Source organism: Sinohyriopsis cumingii, chromosome 4 (genome assembly GCF_028554795.1).
Source record: "Sinohyriopsis cumingii isolate HCF-2022 chromosome 4, ASM2855479v2, whole genome shotgun sequence".
NCBI lineage: Eukaryota > Metazoa > Mollusca > Bivalvia > Unionida > Unionidae > Sinohyriopsis > Sinohyriopsis cumingii.
Window position 1 is genome coordinate 23,003,540 of NC_142964.1, and position 21,335 is coordinate 23,024,874.

A 21,335-nucleotide genomic window follows, 5' to 3' on the forward strand; every position below is an offset into this window, starting at 1 on the left:
TAGGATAATATTGCTATTAGGGAGGGATAATGTTATCTTGCTATTCAAGGAGGGATATTGTTATCCTGCAATTCAGCCAGAAATAATGTTAACCTGCTGCACAGGGAGGGATAATGTTATCTTGCTATTCGGTGAGGACTAACTATACAAGTAAAATCATATTAGTTGGTTCCCTACGCCACGAATGCCATGGAGTAGAAACTCACCAATATGTACCTGTTAATAATTGAATTACACTTATATTAGGAGTCTTTTTAATTTTGTTATTATGATAAGTGTTAGAGGCTTGCATGTACATAAAATAATTATAGCCTGAACTTCATGTGAAGCTGCTTAGGCTCTCCATGCAAGTACCTAAATGAGTGATGATGACAAAGTGTTAGCAAATTGTAAAGGCAGAACTCTGTTGGCATAGACAGAAGAAATTTTGTTAAATATAAATGGAGTATAGTTTCCTCAGAAGTGAAAAACTCTTCCAACTTGTAATGGTAAATTATCCACATAGATTCTGGCTTTTGTGAGGCCTCTCATGACGAGAGTGTACTTCTTGGCAAGAGCAGAAGTAGTAACTGAGAGGTTCATGGTTTCTGCTGCTAATCCTTATACCTAAGGGGAGATCACTCTGCCTGACTGCCATCTAGGTTGGCAGACAACTTTTGCTCGTTTTAGCTAAAACTGCTAGCTGGATTTGCAAGGCAGTGGTAGTTCTCATAAAGTATTATGATTAGTTAGCATATTTAAAGGTGAAACATTCGTAAAGAACATTTTAATAATATTGCTAAAAAATTCAGCTTGATTTAATCTCATTTATGTGAACAAGTTGTAACAACAAAGCATTACAAATAAATTAAATTAGGCACATGAAATCTTTTTCAAGAAATGGAAATAAAAATTCTTGTAGCCAAATATTTTGCTGATAAAAGATTGAATATTAGAAACTTTAATATGAAGTAAATGGAGCATGACTTACATTTATTCATGTATGGTTTAATTTCAACTCTGAAATGTGACAAAATCAAGCTTATAACTCTTTGTTAAATAAAGTTTTTTAATTACTGGACAAAAACAAAATATCTAAAATTTATAGAAAACATATAATGGATCTATTGATTTTAATAAATAAAAAAGAAAAACTGAATATCTTCCATGCAGAGGCTAGCTCAATACAAAATTTATGAGTAACTCTCTCTCCCTCTCTAATCAGTATCAGGATTTTTCTATGTTTAATAGTATCATAAGAAGCTAAAACTAAGGCCACCCAAGTGGACATAACATTTTCTACCGGAAAATGAGTAGTCGTAAAAAATAAGTTACAAACATATTCTATTTAGAAATGTACTTTAATGTATAATTCAAAGTTTTATTTTGCATTTATTTTTTTTCTCCATTGTGCAGTAAATCTGACAATGTTCTCATGTGTTTAGTACAGTAACACATTAAGTGAGAAATGTAAGGGATGAGTTGAAATCATCTCATCTGATGACTCGGTGATATCAACTCATACATCCTTTACAGTTCCCTCTGTTTGTTGTTACTGCAATGGAACAAATCAATAATTTCCACTGATCACATTCATTACATTTGCCTTAAAAAGTGGTGTTACCGCAATATAATGCAATCATATCTATCATCTAGTTTCTAGTGAAATTAAAATTAACACTGAGTGAAATACATGTATGTAACAGTATATCTGTATATTTTCATATTGTTTGAATATATAACAGTATAAAAGTCACCTGTTTACCCTTTTTACATATACTACAAGCTACAGTAGTGATCTCTCATGAAAAAAGTGTTCTCACTTGGGAACTTTTGTTTGTCAAATTTTTGTTCTTATTGGCTACATTTTGGCTAGAACGGTTTGCAGAAGCTGATGACAATCCTCCCTGACCTCCAAACCTAGATGCAGTTGAGTTGGTTGCTGATGCAAGGTCTCTTAAAGTGTGACCTTGACCTCCAAACCTGGGGGTACTGTAAACAAAAAGAACAAGATGATTAGGGGGTAAGAGGAATGTGGTAAATGGTAGAAGAGATTGACTACAACTGCTCTTGACAAAAACAGAGTGTCCCATAACAGTTTACACGAGATTGACTACAACTGCTCTTGACAAAAACAGTGTCCCAAAACAGTTTACACGAGATTGACTACAACTGCTCTTGACAAAAACAGAGTGTCCCATAACAGTTTACACGAGATTGACTACAACTGCTCTTGACAAAAACAGTGTCCCATAACAGTTTACATGAGATTGACTACAACTGCTCTTGATAAAAACAGTGTCCCATAACAGTTTACATGAGATTGACTACAACTGCTCTTGACAAAAACAGTGTCCCATAATAGTTTACACGAGACTGACTATAACTTCTCTTGACAAAAACAGAGTGTCCCGTAACAGTTTACATGAAATTGACTACAACTGCTCTTGACAAAAACAGAGTGTCCCATAACAGTTCACAGCATTCATTGACATGTAAAGTCTTTGATATTACCCTTTTCCACACCATGTTCTTCATCAACTTGCTGAAATAATGATATCTTTTAAAACAATGTGACCATTCAAAACTGTGACATTATGGTAACCATGCAAGCTATTCAAAACTTTGACATTATGGTAACCATGCAAGCCAATGTTTGAATTTCAGATGATTTTGCAGGCTGAAGTTGTTCCCTTGTAAACTAATTCAATGATGCATAGTTTAGATTTTGCCTTGTTTGTTTCTTTTACAAAATGCTGCCTTGGTAAGCCAGTGAATATCAGAATACCAATTTTCTATTTTAACATGCACAAATATGTATTCTGATTCAAATGTCTGGTTATTTGTTTCAGTTCTAATCTGCACACTGCAAACAGTTTTAAGACACACACACACACATGCAATTTCCATCATCTAACTGTGAGCCCTTGTTAATCAAGTTTTAAGAGTGTAATTATTTAAAAATGACAAATATTTTTTAAATGAGCAGATTTGCAAACTTTTTTATATCAAAGACTGAATTCACATTCATTTGTGGCATACAGTATATACTTGCTCATCAGTTGGACCCAACTTCAAACTGCACACACCTATATCTACCATCACATAAAGTGATGGTAGATTTGGGTCTATGCAATTTTATTTGGGAATAATCAGTAGAACAAACAAACAGACCCTGATCTGCTGGTACATTTTGTGACAGCATACCAGGATCAATGATTTTTTTAACATAAAAGTGAGTATACCAATCCCTTGATAACTCGCGCCCTGATATCTCATGAACCAGCTTATAATGTTGGGTCAGTCATGGATCCCATTTTTTAAACTAGAAAGTACAAACAATATCACCTTATTTGTTGAAAATGAAAAAAAATCACGATCAAAGTTGGTGTCTGAAAACTTGATATATCTATCATTTTATAATTAAAAATAGTTGATATGACCTGTAAATTTGAATCAACATTATGAAATTATCAACTTTTAATAAGAAGTCATGTATTTTGTTAAAATTTCTTTCCAAACAACATTCTTGGTGCACCATAAATAACATTATGCAACAAAACTTGGATCAATGAAATTACACTAATGCCATCTTGAGGCAGCACTTTAATTTTCATTCAACATATGCATCAAGTGCAAGAGATTTTGGAGATAATAAAAACACTGACTTTAATCCTGCGACATATTTAGACCATTTATATTACTGACCATCTTGCTATACTGTTACGCATATGAACTTCGGCAGAGGTGATGTACCATGTAGCTTGGATATGATTATACCCAAGATTTTCATATCACATGTCTCAGCTTAGAATTTTAATATCATAGATTTACCATCTTCTGCAGACCCAGCCAATATATATTCCTCTAAAATATCCACTATCAAGTTTGTAACTGCTGCATCAAGGGAATTGGTAAGTGTAATTAGCATAATAATAAGAATATCACTAATATTAATGTAAACTACTATGACTTATATTACTAAAAATACTAATTATTTTATTAATGGAAACTGAATTCATCCAAGACTAAACTCTCTTGAGGCCGTTGTTGATAAATTAAAGAGGAAAAATGTATGCATAATGACCAAAGTTTAATCACATACTTACCAAATCTCCAGATCAAAACATCCATCATCTCCGAATCTGTAGTATGCTTTGGATCTGTCAGGCCATCTAACCTGATTAATAAATATGCATGCTTACAATAACTTTGGATCTGTCATGCCATCGAATCTGATTAATAGATAAGCATGCTTACAATAACTTTGGATCTGTCAGGCTATCTAATCTAATTAATAAATATGCATGTTTACAATAACTTTGGATCTGTCAGGCCATCTAACCTGATTAATAGATATGCATGCTTACAATAACTTTGGATCTGTCATGCCATCGAATCTGATTAATAGATATGCATGCTTACAATAACTTTGGATCTGTCAGGCCATCTAATCTAATTAATAGATAAAATATATGCATGCTTACAATAACTTGCAGAGTTAAACATTATCTCTATGTCGAAACTCACTTCTAACCCATGGTGGCCAATAACTTTTTCTCCTGTGCTGACCTTAACTTCTAATTGTTTAGTCCATGGTGACCATGACAGCTCATGACAACCTTTTGGCCTGTAGTGACCATGACTTCTAATAATTTTAAACATGGTTAACTTACTTCTAATCTATTTGCCTGTTATGATGGACTTTTTTCTAATCTATTAGCCTGTTATGATGGGCTTTATTCTAATCTATTAGCCTGTTATGATGGGCTTTTTTCTAATCTATTTGCCTGTTATGATGGGCTTTTTTCTAATCTATTAGCCTGTTATGATGGGCTTTTTTCTAATCTATTTGCCTGTTATGATGGGCTTTTTTCTAATCTATTTGCCTGTTATGATGGGATTTTTTCTAATCTATTAGCCTGTTATCATCGGCTTTTTTCTAATCTATTAGCCCATGACGACTATAACTTTTAACTTTTTGGTGACCTTGACATCTGGCCTTTTGCATCAGAACAACCATAACTTATAACCTTTTGACTTGTAGTGAGTATTACCCTGACCTAATGACCTACTGTGACCTTAACATCTAACCTTTTAGCATTCCAATCAACATGGATCATTGTAATAATGTAAAGTTGTATGATCAGTCTTTGACTACTAACTAAAATGAACTTACTTCTTTGACAACGATGACAAAAATGCTGTGATGCATTGCTGATTCAGCCCTGCATTCTTTTCAGATAGAGTCAATTAGTTTACAAAATGGCAAAAATTGAATTTACTGCGACTGATTAGGTCAACCAAATCCTATCGCTTTCTTAAATCATGTATATTTAAATAATCAGGCTACAAAAGAGGGAATTTATGAAAAAGGGGTGGGGAATGGGTGTTTTGCTGAAGAGGGAGTCTAATCTTGTTAATTTTTATTCTGGAGCAAGTTTGGATTATAATTAAAAAGAAAATTCTCTTTTCCTGCATAAATACAAGATATATTTTATCTTGTGGTACCCAAAACTATATATATATATTAATTCATGGCTTCACGACTCATTAAAATATCAAGTTTTTGGTACCACACAAAGAAATATATCCAGTATATATCTAGTATTAACATAGAAGATATCCTAAATGTATCTGTCAGATTTATTCTTACAAACAAAAGAAATTGCCTTTTGATATGTTCAGATAAAAATATGTAAGACATCTGCCTTTCAAAATTGTTTTCTGTCAAATTTGGTCAAATTCACTTTAAGGTGTTTTGAGAAAAAGTCACTTGAAGGTTTCCCTTATTTTTAAAATGGCGACCATATTTAACAGCAGACCGGAATTTTTATTTCTAGTTATGGTGGCCATTTTTGATGGGTGGTTTAACATTAATTGTACAAACCTGAAAGCACTCTATGCCAAAATACTATTTGTCAAAATGTAAAATTCTGTTGAGCTGTTTTTAAGAAGGTATTTAAAGGTTTGTCTATTTTTAGTAACAGTGACAATACTTGATGAGGATCAACATATTGTATATAAATCGGAAAGGTCTTTATGCCTGGATGCTTTCTGTCAAGCTAATCAAGTTCTACTGTCAGTTTTGGAGAATTCATTTAAAATTTTACTGATTTTAGTAATGGTGCTCATATCTGATTGCAGATCAGTATTATTTGTATAAATCTGAAAGTCTTCATGCCAGAATGTTTTCTGTTAAGTTTTGACAATTCTACTTGACAGTCTTGAGAATGAATCATTTAAAGGTTTTCTATATTTAGTAACAGTGACCATATTTGATTAGCATCAGTACTGTTTTACAAACTTGAAATACCAGGATACTATCTTGAGAAGAAGTAATTTAATGGTTAGTTTTAGTAATGGTGGCCATATTTGATAGTGGAGCAATATTATTTCCAAAGCCTTTAAAGTTCTTCATGCCAGGTTGCTTTCTGTCAAGTTTGTCAGATTCTATCCATTAGTTTTGGAGAAGCCATTTAAATGTTTTCATAATTTTAATAATAGTAGCTTTTCTACTTTTTGTAACAGCAGCCATATTAGAAGAGAGATCAGCAAGATTTGTGCAAGATTAAAACATCTTCTTGCCAGGATGCTTTCTGTCAAATTTGATGATTCAGTTGGGTTTGTGAGGAAGCCATTGAAAGCCTTTCATGTCAGATGCTTTCTGTCAAATTTGATGATTCAGCTGGGTTTGTGAGGAAGCCATTGAAAGCCTTTCATGTCAGGATGCTGTCAAATTTGATGATTCAGCTGGGTTTGTGAGGAAGCCATTGAAAGTCTTTCATGTCGGGATGCTTTCTGTCAAATTTGATGATTCAGCTGGGTTGTGAGAAAGTCACTGAAAGCCTTTCATGTCAGGATGCTTTCTGTCAAATTTGATGATTTAATTGGGTCTGTCAGGAAGCCACTGAAAGCGTTTCTTGTCAGGATGATTTCTGTCCAATTTGATGATTCAGCTGGGTTTGTGAGGAAGCCATTGAAAGCCTTTCATGTCGGATGCTTTCTGTCAAATTTGATGATTCAGTTTGGTCTGTGAGGAAGCCATTGAAAGCCTTTCATGTCAGGATGATTTCTGTCAAATTTGATGATTCAGCTGGGTTTGTGAGGAAGCCATTGAAAGCCTTTCATGTCAGATGCTTTCTGTCAAATTTGATGATTCAGCTGGGTTTGTGAGGAAGCCACTGAAAGCCTTTCATGTCGGATGCTTTCTGTCAAATTTGATGATTCAGCTGAGTTTGTGAGGAAGCCATTGAAAGCCTTTCAAGTCGGATACTTTCTGTCAAATTTGATGATTCAGCTGGGTTTGTGAGGAAGCCATTGAAAGCCTTTCATGTCGGATGCTTTCTTTCAAATTTGATGATTCAGCTGGGTTTGTGAGGAAGCCATTGAAAGCCTTTCATGTCAGGATGCTTTCTGTCAAATTTGATGATTCAATTGGGTTTGTGAGGAAGCCATTGAAAGCCTTTCATGTCAGGATGCTTTCTGTCAAATTTGATGATTCAGCTGGGTTTGTGAGGAAGCCACTGAAAGCCTTTCATGTCGGATACTTTCTGTCAAATTTGATGAATCAGCTGGGTTTGTGAGGAAGCCATTCAAAGCCTTTCATGTTGGATGCTTTCTGTCAAATTTAAAGAATTCAGCTGGGTTTGTGAGGAAGCCATTGAAAGCCTTTTATGTTGGATGCTTTCTGTCAAATTTGATGATTCAGCTGGGTTTGTGAGGAAGCCATTGAAACTTTTCATGTCGGATGCTTTCTGTCAAATTTGATAATTCAGCTGGTTTTGTGAGGAAGCCATTGAAAACCTTTCTTGTCAGGATGATTTCTGTCAAATTTGATGATTTAGCTGGGTTTGTGAGGAAGCCATTGAAAGCCTTTCATGTCAGGATGATTTCTGTCAAATTTGATGATTCAGCTGGGTTTGTGAGGAAGCCATTCAAAGCCTTTCATGTCGGATACTTTCTGTCAAATTTGATGAATCAGCTGTGTTTGTGAGGAAGCCATTGAAAGCCTTTGATGTTGGATGCTTTCTGTCAAATTTAAAGAATTCAGCTGGGTTTGTGAGGAAGCCATTGAAAGCCTTTCATGTCAGGATGATTTCTGTCAAATTTGATGATTCAGCTGGTTTTGTGAGGAAGCCATTGAAAGCCTTTCATGCCAGGATGCTTTCTGTCAAATCTGATGATTCAGCTGGGTTTGTGAGGAAGCCATTGAAAGCCTTTCATGTCAGGTACTTTCTGTCAAATTTGATGAATCAGCTGGGTCTGTGAGGAAGCTATTGAAAGCCTTTCATGTCAGGATGATTTCTGTCAAATTTGATGATTCAGCTGGGTTTGTGAGGAAGCCATTGAAAGCCTTTCATGTCGGATGCTTTCTGTCAAATTTGATGATTCAGCTGGGTTTGTGAGGAAGCCATTGAAAGCCTTTCATATCGGATGCTTTCTGTCAAATTTGATGATTCAGCTGGTTTTGTGAGGAAGCCATTGAAAGTCTTTCTTGTCAGGATGCTCTGTGCCAAATCTGGTCATAAATGATCAGATCGCATTTAGAAAAATTCATAAAAGCAATAGCAAATGCTAACAAATGCAAGATGAATACAGTGCATAACAGACACCAAAAATACAAATGGCCTTATGGACAGGTGAGCTAACAATAGGTATTACTAAAAGTCTGCATTCAATAAATCTGTTCTTGTTGGAGATAAAAAAGCTTTTGTATAATGAAAGTAAAAAAAATTATATTGTGCTTCTTTAATCTTGTGATCATTAACTCAAAATGAATTTCTTACAATAACTCGTCCTTCTTTCAAAACACGAAGGACAACTCCTTTAGCCCCAGGTGCTCCATCCTGATCTCCATATCTCCAATCTTGACCTGAAACATTAAGACAGATAATAAGACAGCCATGTGGGTCTGATATTGTTCACCTGGCTCAATGTGCAGGTGTCAAATATAATCAAACTCATCAATGATCTCAATGATATGAGATTATATTCAAAGTCCAGCCTCCAACATGGCAAGTTTGGTCACCTGGATCGTCTCTTTAATATTACTGTATATCTATTATCATCAATCTCTCCCAAGTTTTGAATGACACAAGTATACCAATTTTGAGAAAATCTGAACATGACTTTATGATAGGTAGCAAGCCAAGCCATTCACACGCAAGATCAAATCATTCATTTCTGGATGTCACTCATAATCCATGTCATCAAAGATTTTTATAGTATAAGCCCCAGTACCAAGTTTGATCAAAATCTATTCAGAAATGAGTGTTCACAATTACAACCAATCACAAATGTAAAAAAATTAATAGTGTAATAAAATTTAATTACATCATTTAAATATTACAACAAATCTGTCATTAAATTGCATTGGTCTTTTTCATTCAGACTTATAATGTTTTTGTCCAAAAAAAGTATAACAGTTAACCAAATGTGTAAAACCAAAAATAGATGTGAAGTAACAGTCACCAGAACCTACTGAGGTTTTCAGACCCACTCAAACTATCTAAATAACCAATCTCATCTGGTTTGGCTAGATAGTTATTTTTAGATATCATGCTTATGGGTTAAGAGTAAAACAGATTTTGGTCAAATAAGTCCAGAAAGTTGTAAAAAATGTTTAAAAAGAAATTGAAAATATGCTACAATGACCTAAAAATTCAATCAGTTCATCTATTCGGCAATATAAATTTGCCCACAAAATTATTTTTGTCTACCTCACTTTTCCTTCATCAAGCTGTAATCAAGCTTATTTTGCAAAAGAATCTCCAGAAAAAACAACAAAAATGTGTTAAAAAATTAAAAATACAGTCACAGAAGACCTAAAAAGATTCTTGGACCCACTCAAGATATCTAAACATTCAAACTGATCTAGGTTGACTCAGTAGTTGAGAAACTATGCTACAAAATATACATATATATATATATATATAAAAATGACATGGCCTGGATTGCTGCTCAAAAACAAAACACAAACCTGCCAATCACACACAAAGGAATCACTGAAAGAGTAGAATGAATACCCTGTGGAAAATTATGATTTGTGTTAAGGTGAAACACACAAATAAAACAGATTGATGGTGACTAGTTGTGTGAATATACCTTATATAATGAATAATGTTTGTCTTTTCATACACTTTATGTAACTTTGTTGGATCATTTACATCTCTCTAAACACAAAAAAAAACTTTTAAGCACGTGGATCAAAGTAAAGAAAACATCAATAGACGTCTAGCTAAAATGTGATTTGGAAGAATGGGATTTGGTAAAAATGATTACTGAGACAAAATCTGCATCAAATATGTTTGAGCAATAAACAAGGATATAAGTGATGCACCGTGTAAGTACTGTACTATAGTACAGATTTCCCTGTAAACTCGATAAGTGACCCATGAACTATGAAGCCTTTATTTACCTTTAGTTTATTTCATGTTGGAAAAGTCTGAAAATATTTATATGCAAAATAATAATATGAAATCAATCACATTAGTTTGTAACAGTTTACTGATCTTGCCAAATTTGTCTGGAAATTTGTTGTGTCTTAAAGTGTTGACACCAAAAATGAAATACTTTTTACATGCATATAAGTCTTGGGACACACAAAAAATTGTTATTATTTGTGCTGCAAGAGTTATAGTCATACAAGTATACTGTTATATGTGAGATTGCATTATACTGTGGTATGTTATACAAAATTCTATGCAAGGGAGCCATAAACGTATACTGTGTTATATGTGAGATTGCATTATACTGTGGTATGTTATACAAAATTCTATGCAAGGGAGCCATAAAAGTATAATGTGTTATATCTGTGATTGCATTATACTGTGGTGTACTATATACAAAATTCTATGCAAAGGAGCCATAAAAGTATACTGTGTTACATGTGAGATTGCATTATACTGTGGTATGTTATACAAAATTCTATGCAAGGGAGGCATAAAAGTATAATGTGTTATATGTGTGATTGCATTATACACTGGTGTACTATATACAAAATTCTATGCAAAGGAGCCATAAAAGTATACTGTGTTACATGTGAGATTGCATTATACTGTGGTATGTTATACAAAATTCTATGCAAGGGAGCCATAAAAGTATAATGCATTACATGTGAGATTGCATTATACTGTGGTACGTTATACAAAATTCTATGCAAGGGAGCCATGAAAGTATAATGCATTATATGTGAGATTGCATTATACTGTGGTATGTTATACAAAATTCTATGCAAGGGAGCCATAAAAGTATACTGTGTTATATGTGTGATTGCATTATACTGTGGTGTACTATATACAAAATTCTATGCAAAGGAGCCATAAAAGTATAATGTGTTATATGTGTGATTGCATTATACTGTGGTATGTTATACAAAATTCTATGCAAGGGAGCCATAAAAGTATAATGCATTATATGTGAGATTGCATTATACTGTGGTATGTTATACAAAATTCTATGCAAGGGAGCCATAAAAGTATAATGTGCTATATGTGTGATTGCATTATACTGTGGTGTACTATATACAAAATTCTATGCAAGGGAGCCATAAAAGTATAATGCATTACATGTGAGATTGCATTATACTGTGGTATGTTATACAAAATTCTATGCAAGGGAGCCATAAAAGTATACTGTGTTATATGTGTGATTGCATTATACTGTGGTGTACTATATACAAAATTCTATGCAAAGGAGCCATAAAAGTATACTGTGTCACATGTGAGATTGCATTATACTGTGGTATACTATATACAAAATTCTATGCAAGGGAGCCATAAAAGTATAATGTGTTATATGTGTGATTGCATTATACTGTGGTGTACTATATACAAAATTCTATGCAAGGGAGCCATAAAAGTATAATGCAGTATATGTGAGATTGCATTATACTGTGGTATGTCATACAAAATTCTATGCAAGGGAGCCATAAAAGTATACTGTGTTATATGTGAGATTGCATTATACTGTGGTATGTCATACAAAATTCTATGCAAGGGAGCCATAAAAGTAAAATGCATTATATGTGAGATTGCATTATACTGTGGTATGTTACACAAAATTCTATGCAAGGGAGCCATAAAAGTATACTGTGTTACATGTGAGATTGCATTATACTGTGGTATGTTATACAAAATCCTATGCAAGGGAGCCATAAAAGTATACTGTGTTACATGTGAGATTGCATTATACTGTGGTATGTTATACGAAATTCTATGCAAGGGAGCCATAAAAGTATACTGTGTTATATGTGTGATTGCATTATACTGTGGTATGTTATACAAAATTCTATGCAAGGGAGCAATAAAAGTATAATGCATTATATGTGAGATTGCATTATACTGTGGTGTACTATATACAAAATTCTATGCAAGGGAGCCATGAAAGTATAATGCATTATATGTGAGATTGCATTATACTGTGGTATGTTATACAAAATTCTATGCAAGGGAGCCATAAAAGTATACTGTGTTACATGTGAGATTGCATTATACTGTGGTATGTCATACAAAATTCTATGCAAGGGAGCCATAAAAGTATAATGCATTACATGTGAGATTGCATTATACTGTGGTATGTTATACAAAATTCTATGCAAGGGAGCCATAAAAATATACTGTGTTATATGTGTGATTGCATTATACTGTGGTGTACTATATACAAAATTCTATGCAAGGGAGCCATAAAAGTATACTGTGTTATATGTGTGATTGCATTATACTGTGGTGTACTATATACAAAATTCTATGCAAGGGAGCCATAAAAGTATAATGTGTTATATGTGTGATTGCATTATACTGTGGTGTACTATATACAAAATTCTATGCAAGGGAGCCATAAAAGTATAATGCATTGCATGTGAGATTGCATTATACTGTGGTATGTTATATAAAATTCTATGCAAGGGAGCCATAAAAGTATACTGTGTTATATGTGTGATTGCATTATACTGTGGTGTACTATATACAAAATTCTATGCAAAGGAGCCATAAAAGTATACTGTGTCACATGTGAGATTGCATTATACTGTGGTATACTATATACAAAATTCTATGCAAGGGAGCCATAAAAGTATAATGTGTTATATGTGTGATTGCATTATACTGTGGTATGTTATACAAAATTCTATGCAAGGGAGCCATAAAAGTATACTGTGTTATATGTGAGATTGCATTATACTGTGGTATGTTATACAAAATTCTATGCAAGGCAGCCATAAAAGTATACTGTGTTACATGTGAGATTGCATTATACTGTGGTATGTTATGTTATACAAAATTCTATTCAAGGAAGCCATAAAAGTATAATGCATTACATGTGAGATTGCCTTGGCTGTGGTATGTTATACAAGAATCTATTTGAGGGAGCCAAAAAAGTATACTGTGTTACATGTGAGATTGCCTTGACTGTGGTATGTTATACAAGAATCTATTTGTTGTTGTTGTTGTTGTTGTTGTTGTAGTGTTTAACGCCATTTTTCAGCACACGATAGGCTATACATGGCGGCCAGTATTAATGGTGGAGGAAGAACCCTGAAAAACCCAGGAAAGAACCACCGACCCACGAGAAGCTACTGACAGGCTTTCCCACGTACCCACGCTAGCCGAGCCTTGGACTCGAACCCACGCAGACAGAGAATCTATTTGAGGGAGCCATAAAAGTATACTGTGTCACATGTGAGATTGCCTTGACTGTGGTAAGTTATACAAGAATCTATTGGAGGGAGCCAAAAAAGTATACTGTGTCACATGTGAGATTGCCTTGACTGTGGTATGTTATACAAGAATCTATTTGAGGGAGCCAAAAAAGTATACTGTGTTACATGTGAGACTGCCTTGACTGTGGTGTGTTATACAAGAATCTATTTGAGGGAGCCAAAAAAGTATACTGTGTTATGTGAGATTGCCTTGACTGTTGTATGTTATACAAGAATCTATTTGAGGGAGCCATAAAAGTATACTGTGTCACATGTGAGATTGCCTTGACTGTGGTATGTTATACAAGAATCTATTTGAGGGAGCCATAAAAGTATACTGTGTTACATGTGAGATTGCCTCTATGTTATACAGTGTCATATTCTGATATAATGAAATGAGATCTATGACTAAATCTGCCTCACAATATGGGACAGTTTAATTTTGCAGTGTCTCACAGTAGGGGATTTGCTGACTAAAGTATCCAAACTCCCAATTATCCAAATAGCTTTCATCTTTCCAAACAAGTCTGACTAATGGATGTTCCACTGTACTTACCTCTTTTAACTAAACAGCCAACTTGAATTAACTCATTTTCCTTTAGCACTCTAGGTTCGTCAACCACCAAGACATCATACTTTCCACCGTCACCACAGCGATAACTGCTAACTGTGTCATTATTATCCCAAGTAACATAAACACCTGGAAGGAAAAGAAAATCTTGTAAGATTTCTTTCATATTATGCAGTGATATAAACTTGCATGCTAAGAAAACTGCCAAAAAAGAGAATAACTCGCTTTCTGTTAACTTAAACAATTATACTGCATCATCAAAGACTTCAGGTTGCATCTTGATTTGGTTATACATGTCTGCCATTCTTTTGTATGTGTGTAACTTCCTTAAGTCCTCAACTATTTAATGCAGACAAATAAAATTTGGTCTTATGCACATGACCTGTGCTGGAAGCATCTATCTCTCCTTAAGAGGGCCTCATGGAAGAATAATCCTTGACTAATGAGTCACCCTCTATAAATAAAGCATTATTATTATTATTATTATTATTATCCAAATCTACCAATTTATTTTTATGGATGTACTTTAACCTCCATCTGTCCAAATCTACCAATTCATTTTTATGGATGCACTTTAACCTCCATCTGTCCAAATCTACCAATTCATTTTTATGGATGTACTTCAACCTCCATCTGTCCAAATCTACCAATTCATTTTTATGGACGCACTTTAACCTCCATCTGTCCAAATCTACCAATTCAATCATTTTTATGGATGTACTTTAACCTCCATCTGTCCAAATCTACCAATTCATTTTTATGGATGTACTTTAACCTCCATCTGTCCAAATCTACCAATTCATTTTTATGGATGTACTTTAACCTCCATCTGTCCAAATCTACCAATTCATTTTTATGGATGTACTTTAACCTCCATATATGACAGAGCCCAAGGAATTTCCAAAATCATCTCACCATAAACCTAGAAAAATATCACATAAAATGCCAGATGGGATCCTGCACATCATCACAAGCAATGAGTGAAAATCCACCATGCTCTCTTTTCACCAGCGGCTGTCAGCAATTTGATTTCATTGTTTCTCATGATTACGCTCAAACCTACTTAACAAATGACTGTGGACCAGAATCAAATTTTCTTGGAAGGTTGACCCAACATATCTTTCATGCTAAACAAGTGAGCCAATCAGATTTTCTCTTCCAAATGCAGTCAATTATTGACTGACAAGAGGTCACTTCCATTTAGATATAAAAACTTGTTTCCTTGGCTCATGATGATACCACATTCAGCACCTAAAAGTTAACAATTCACTTTCACCTAACACACCACCTCGACCTAAGCAATACAAGTCCTATACTTCAATAACTTTATTTCCAACACCTTCCTCCTCGGGAATCAATCACCTCTGAATCCCTTGATTATCTGGTTTTACATTAAGTCTGGTATGAAATCTTAAATGTGTTTGTCTATGTAATTGTAAAAGTAATATAAAAAAAATGGTGAGAAATTGTGTAAAGACCCTAAATTATACACAAGTCTCCAAATGATTTGTACAAATATGTCACAGGTCTTCAACCGATTTGTACAAATATGTCACAGGTTTTCAAATGATTTGTACAAATATGTCACAGGTCTTCAAATGATTTGTACAAATATGTCACAGGTCTTCAACCGATTTGTACAAATATGTCACAGGTCTTCAAATGATTTGTACAAATATGTTACAGGTCTTCAAATGATTTGTATAAATATGTCACAGGTCTTCAAATGATTTGTACAAATATGTCAAGGGTCTTCAAATAATTTGTATAAATATGTCACAGGTCTTCAAATGATTTGTACAAATATGTCACAGGTCTTCAACCGATTTGTACAAATATGTCACAGGTCTTCAAATGATTTGTACAAATATGTCACATGTCTTCAACTGATTTGTACAAATATGTCACAGGTCTTCAAATGATTTGTAAAATCTGATATATCTATGCTGAACAGTAGATAGAATGTCAAGTTAAAACATTATTCACATAAATTTATGCAATTTATTTTACCCCCACAATAATAATAAACATTTAAACCACAATTATAAACAAACCACAGCAATAAAACTATTGTGCAATTTTCTCTACAAGCAAAATAGCATCTCCATTTCCACCAAAGAATCATATATGTGTAAACACTGGCATTACTCTATCCTACATGTGAAAACACTGGCATTACTCTATCATACATGTGTAAACACTGGCATTACTCTATCATACATGTGCAAACACTGGCATTACTCTATCATACATGTGTAAACACTGGCATTACTCTATCCTACAAGTGTAAACACTGGCATTACTCTATCATACATGTGTAAACACTGGCATTACTCTATCATACATGTGTAAACACTGGCATTACTCTATCATACATGGGGGTCCCGAGTGGCTGAGTAGTCTAAAGCGCTCTCTGTTATGGATCACTGCCATCTCACCTCTGTCTGTGCAGGTTCGAGTCTCAGATTCAGCTAATGTGGGTATGTGAGAAAGCTTGCCAGTAGCTTCTCGTGGGTCGGTGGTTCTTTCCGAGGTTTTCCTGGGTTCTTCCCCCACTATTAATACTGGCCACCATGTATAGCCTATGATGTGCTGAAAAATGGCATTAAACCCCACAACAACAACAACAACAACTATCATACATGTGTAAACACTGGCATTACTCTATCATACATGTGTAAACACTGGCATTACTCTATCATACATGTGTAAACACTGGCATTACTCTATCATACATGTGTAAACACTGGCATTACTCTATCATACATGTGTAAACACTGGCATTACTCTATCATACATGTGTAAACACTGGCATTATTCTATCATACATGTGTAAACACTGGCATTACTCTATCATACATGTGTAAACACTGGCATTACTCTATCATATATAAATGTTAATTACCATCATGAAAAGAATGAGTAATATAGGCCCCCCCCAATGTTATTTAGTAAACAGCCTTAAATGTCTTACAAGTTGATCCCAAGGGAATAAGGTGGGATACAAAACATGGGAAAAATAGTTACTACATGTATGGTAGCATGAGAACGGTGTTAGTTATGCCAAAATAGGGCATTGTTTATTTGCCAATCAATTGCTGGTGCTTGCATACACTGTAGAGCGTTTCTTTGAAGTTTGTCATAGGGGCATAATTGAAATGATAAGGATTAACTGTTAATTAGTCACACTGGCTTTGCTGCTTGATTACTTATTAAGTCTTACCTTTAGCTATGGTGCTGTTTGGCCACAGGTGACCAGAATATCAAAAGGGGGCATTCCTGGGGGAAATAAGAAATATGTCACAGGGAGAAATTGTGTGTCCTTTGAGAATTTCATATGTAATGGACCTGGAAGATTTGTCAATATTTAACGAAAATGATGACTAACAAATGCTGCAAAAAAAGTGTGTTCTTAGGTCCCAATCTTCTTTTTTTTTTTCATTCTCCTTATTTGGTGTTTGAAACGTTAACAGGTATGCTTTCGTGCAGTCTTGCTAACAAATTTCTGTGAGTAAACATGGAAAAACCAATATCTGGATGGAAAGACATGACCAAATCAAATTGCCCGCATAGCAAGCAGTAGGGGCATAACAAGGAGACAATAGCTAAAAACTGACATTTTTACAGGCAATATCTGATGAAGAAATTAAATTCATACTTCTGTTCTTCATAATGTGTCCTACAACAGTTCCAGGACCATTTCCATCCTGGTTCCCTTTGTCCCAATCTGGACCCCTCCGGACCCTGGATCCAATGGGTGGCAGGTTGACATCTGGAATCTCAATGTGATACTTCTCATAGCTTTTATTAGATTCCTCATTTTCAAACAGTCCTTCCTTCACTGCCTCTTTAGCAATTGCATACACTTCCTCCTGTTATGATAAACAAATCAAAGAATCACTAATGCATTACGTTCATTGAGCTACAAATTGATTGGCACAAGTGGTATTCTGCATTATCAACATGTTTTATTACATTTTCTTATTATATACTTTAAACAATGTCCCTTCCATTCATTGGGTATAAAAGTAACTATTCAATATTTTCCCATACTGAATGCAGACCAGGTAATATTGTAGCCCAATGTTAGCCCAAACTGTTGCCATCCATTTAACAAAGGACTACTTTTTTATACTGAATGCAGACCAGGTAATATTGTAGACCAGTGTTTGCCCTAACTGTTGCCATCCATTTAACAAAGGACTACTTTTTTATACTGAATGCAGACCAGGTAATATTGTAGCCCAATGTTTCCCCAAACTGTTGCCATCCATTTAAGAAAGGACTACATTTTTGTACAGAAAACATTGTCTCCAAAGATGCTGATCATAGGGTAATCACAGTTGCTTTTGTTGTTGTGGGGTTTAGGCGGCCAGTATTAATGGTGGAAGAAGAACCCAGGAAAACCCCAGAAAGAACCACTGACCCACGAGAAGCTACTGACAGGCTTTCTTACATACCCACATTGGCCGAATCCTAGACTCGAACCCACGCAGAGGTGAGATGGCAGTGATCCATAACAGACAGCACTTTAGACCACTCGGCCACTCGGGACCCCTAATCACAATTGCAATACTTTAGATCTTATACTACATTTGAATGTGAAGCTGATGCTAGGAGTAGTGGCTGAAACACAAAGGTAGACTAACCATCTCGATTTTGCTGACAAGAAAATAAAATGACAAAAATCATGCAACTTAAAAGGACAGATACTTGCTTATAAAATGACTACAAAATACACAGATAAGATCTGTCATTGCATAATGCACCAGCAGATCTGAGTCTATGCAGTTTGTTAGAATCAATCTGTAAAACAAACAGCATGGACCCTGATTTGCAGGCACATTATATGGCAGCAGATCAGGGTCTATATTCTTTTGCAAATGGACAGCACTTATAAGCAAGTATATGATATTTTGTATTATCTATAAAGTTGACTTTTGTATCCAAAACCATGGATACCCTACCTGAAACTAAATGAATGTGTTTACATAATGGTAATGTATGATTACTTACAAAAATATAGATACTTCATTTATAAAATGAGGAAATGAAGTAAGATTTCTGCTGACATTTTGTATAGCCACCACTAAGTAAGCATGAAGGGGATTCATTCATTGAAATCTTACTATGAACTAGGTCTTTCAAATTCATTCACATGAAGATAAAAAAATTAATTTTTAAGTTATAATATTATGTTTCAGTTTTATTTCAATGATGGTGTAATAAATAATATCACTTTTTGGTTTGTATTATACAATAAAAAGGTTGTTAGATTTGTTATGAAAAACATTTGTAAGGACTTATTGTTTTGATCGTCTGATGAGCATAGGAGACCATATGGGTTGATGAGCACAGATGCCATATGGGCTAGTGAGTACAGAGAGACCATATGGTCTGATGAGTGCAGAGAGACCATATGGGGTGATAAGCACAGAAACCATATGAGCTGATGAGCATGGAGACCATATGGGGTGATGAGCACGGAGACCATATGAGCTGATGAGCATGTAGACCATATGGGGTGATGAGCACAGAGACCATATGAGCTGATGAGTATGGAGGCCATATGGGGTGATGAGCACAGAAACCATATGAGCTGATGAGCATGGAGACCATATGGGGTGATAAGCACAGAGACCATATGGGCTGATGAGCATGGAGACCATATGGGGTGATAAGCACAGAAACCATATGAGCTGATGAGCACGGAGATGATATGGGGCGATGAGTACAAAGACCATATGGGCTGATGAGCATGGAGACCATATGGGGCAATAAGCACAGAAACCATATGAGCTGATAAGCATGGAGACCATATGGGGTGATGAGCACAGAAAACATATGAGCTGATGAGCATGGAGACCATATGGGGCAATGAGCACAGAGACCATATGGGCTGATGAGCATGGAGACCATATGAGGCAATAAGCACAGAAACCATATGAGCTGATGAGCATGGAGACCATATGGGGTGATAAGCACAGAGACCATTTGAGCTGATGAGCATGTAGACCATATGGGGTGATGAGCACAGAGACCATATTGGCCGATGAGCATGGAGACCATATGGGGTGATAAGCAAAGAAAACATATGAGCTGATGAGCATGGAGACCATATGGGGTGATAAGCACAGAAACCATATGAGCATGGAGACCATATGGGGCAATGAGCACAAAGACCATATGGGCTGATGAGCATGGAGACCATATGGGGCAATGAGCACAGAGACCATATAGGCTGATGAGCATGGAGACCATATGGGGTGATAAGCACAGAAACCATATGAGCTGATGAGCATGGAGACCATATGGGGTGATGAGCACAGAAACCATCTGGGCCAATGAGCATGGAGACCATATGGGGTGATAAGCACAGAAACCATATGAGCTGATGAGCATGGAGACCATATGGGGTGATGAGCACAGAAACCATCTGGGCCAATGAGCATGGAGACCATATGGGGTGATAAGCACAGAAACCATATGAGCTGATGAGCATGGAGACCATATGGGGTGATGAGCACAGAAACCATCTGGGCCAATGAGCATGGAGACCATATGGGGTGATAAGCACAGAAACCATATGAGCTGATGAGCATGGAGACCATATGGGGTGATGAGCACAGAAACCATCTGGGCCAATGAGCATGGAGACCATATGGGGTGATAAGCACAGAAACCATATGAGCTGATGAGCATGGAGACCATATGGGGTGATGAGCACAGAAACCACATGAGCTGATGAGCATGGAGACCATATGGGGTGATGAGCAAAGAAACCATATGGGCTGATGAGCATGAAGACAATATGGGCTGATAAGCAGAGAAACACCATATGGGTTGAGGAGCATAGAGAGACCATATGGGTTGAGGAGCATAGAGAGACCATACAAACACTTTTCAGTACAGCTTCAGTAACTCACACATATCTAGAAGTATGTGATTCACTTAATCTCAAAACTCCAAAGACACTGCTGTGTGGAATTTCTATGTGTTCTTTCCAAGTGTTGCATTTGATTTTAGTGATCTGAGGTAATGATAATATGATAAAATAAATAAAAATTGTATCATGATTTATCATGC

At 35.4% G+C, this 21,335-nt stretch overlaps 1 protein-coding gene across 3 annotated transcripts in view; it reads right to left on the bottom strand.

Annotated features, from left to right (window-relative positions):
• Nucleotides 1-1,321: 1,321 nt before the first annotated feature.
• LOC149800809 (uncharacterized) overlaps nucleotides 1,322-21,335 on the bottom strand; it is a 96,999-nt gene continuing 76,985 nt past the window's right edge. For 2 of the 3 annotated variants that reach the window (XM_089954801.1, XM_089954803.1), the window contains exons 15-19: nucleotides 17,908-18,121; nucleotides 14,235-14,378; nucleotides 8,769-8,854; nucleotides 4,089-4,159; nucleotides 1,322-1,971 (exon numbers count right to left, since the gene is read on the bottom strand). In XM_089954801.1, the coding sequence (XP_089810927.1) occupies nucleotides 1,782-1,971; nucleotides 4,089-4,159; nucleotides 8,769-8,854; nucleotides 14,235-14,378; nucleotides 17,908-18,121 (705 nt within the window). In that variant the 3' untranslated portion in view covers nucleotides 1,322-1,781. Of the gene's footprint in view, nucleotides 1,972-4,088; nucleotides 4,160-4,258; nucleotides 4,325-8,768; nucleotides 8,855-14,234; nucleotides 14,379-17,907; nucleotides 18,122-21,335 lie in introns of those variants that run through there. The other variant, XM_089954804.1, reaches the window with a different exon arrangement.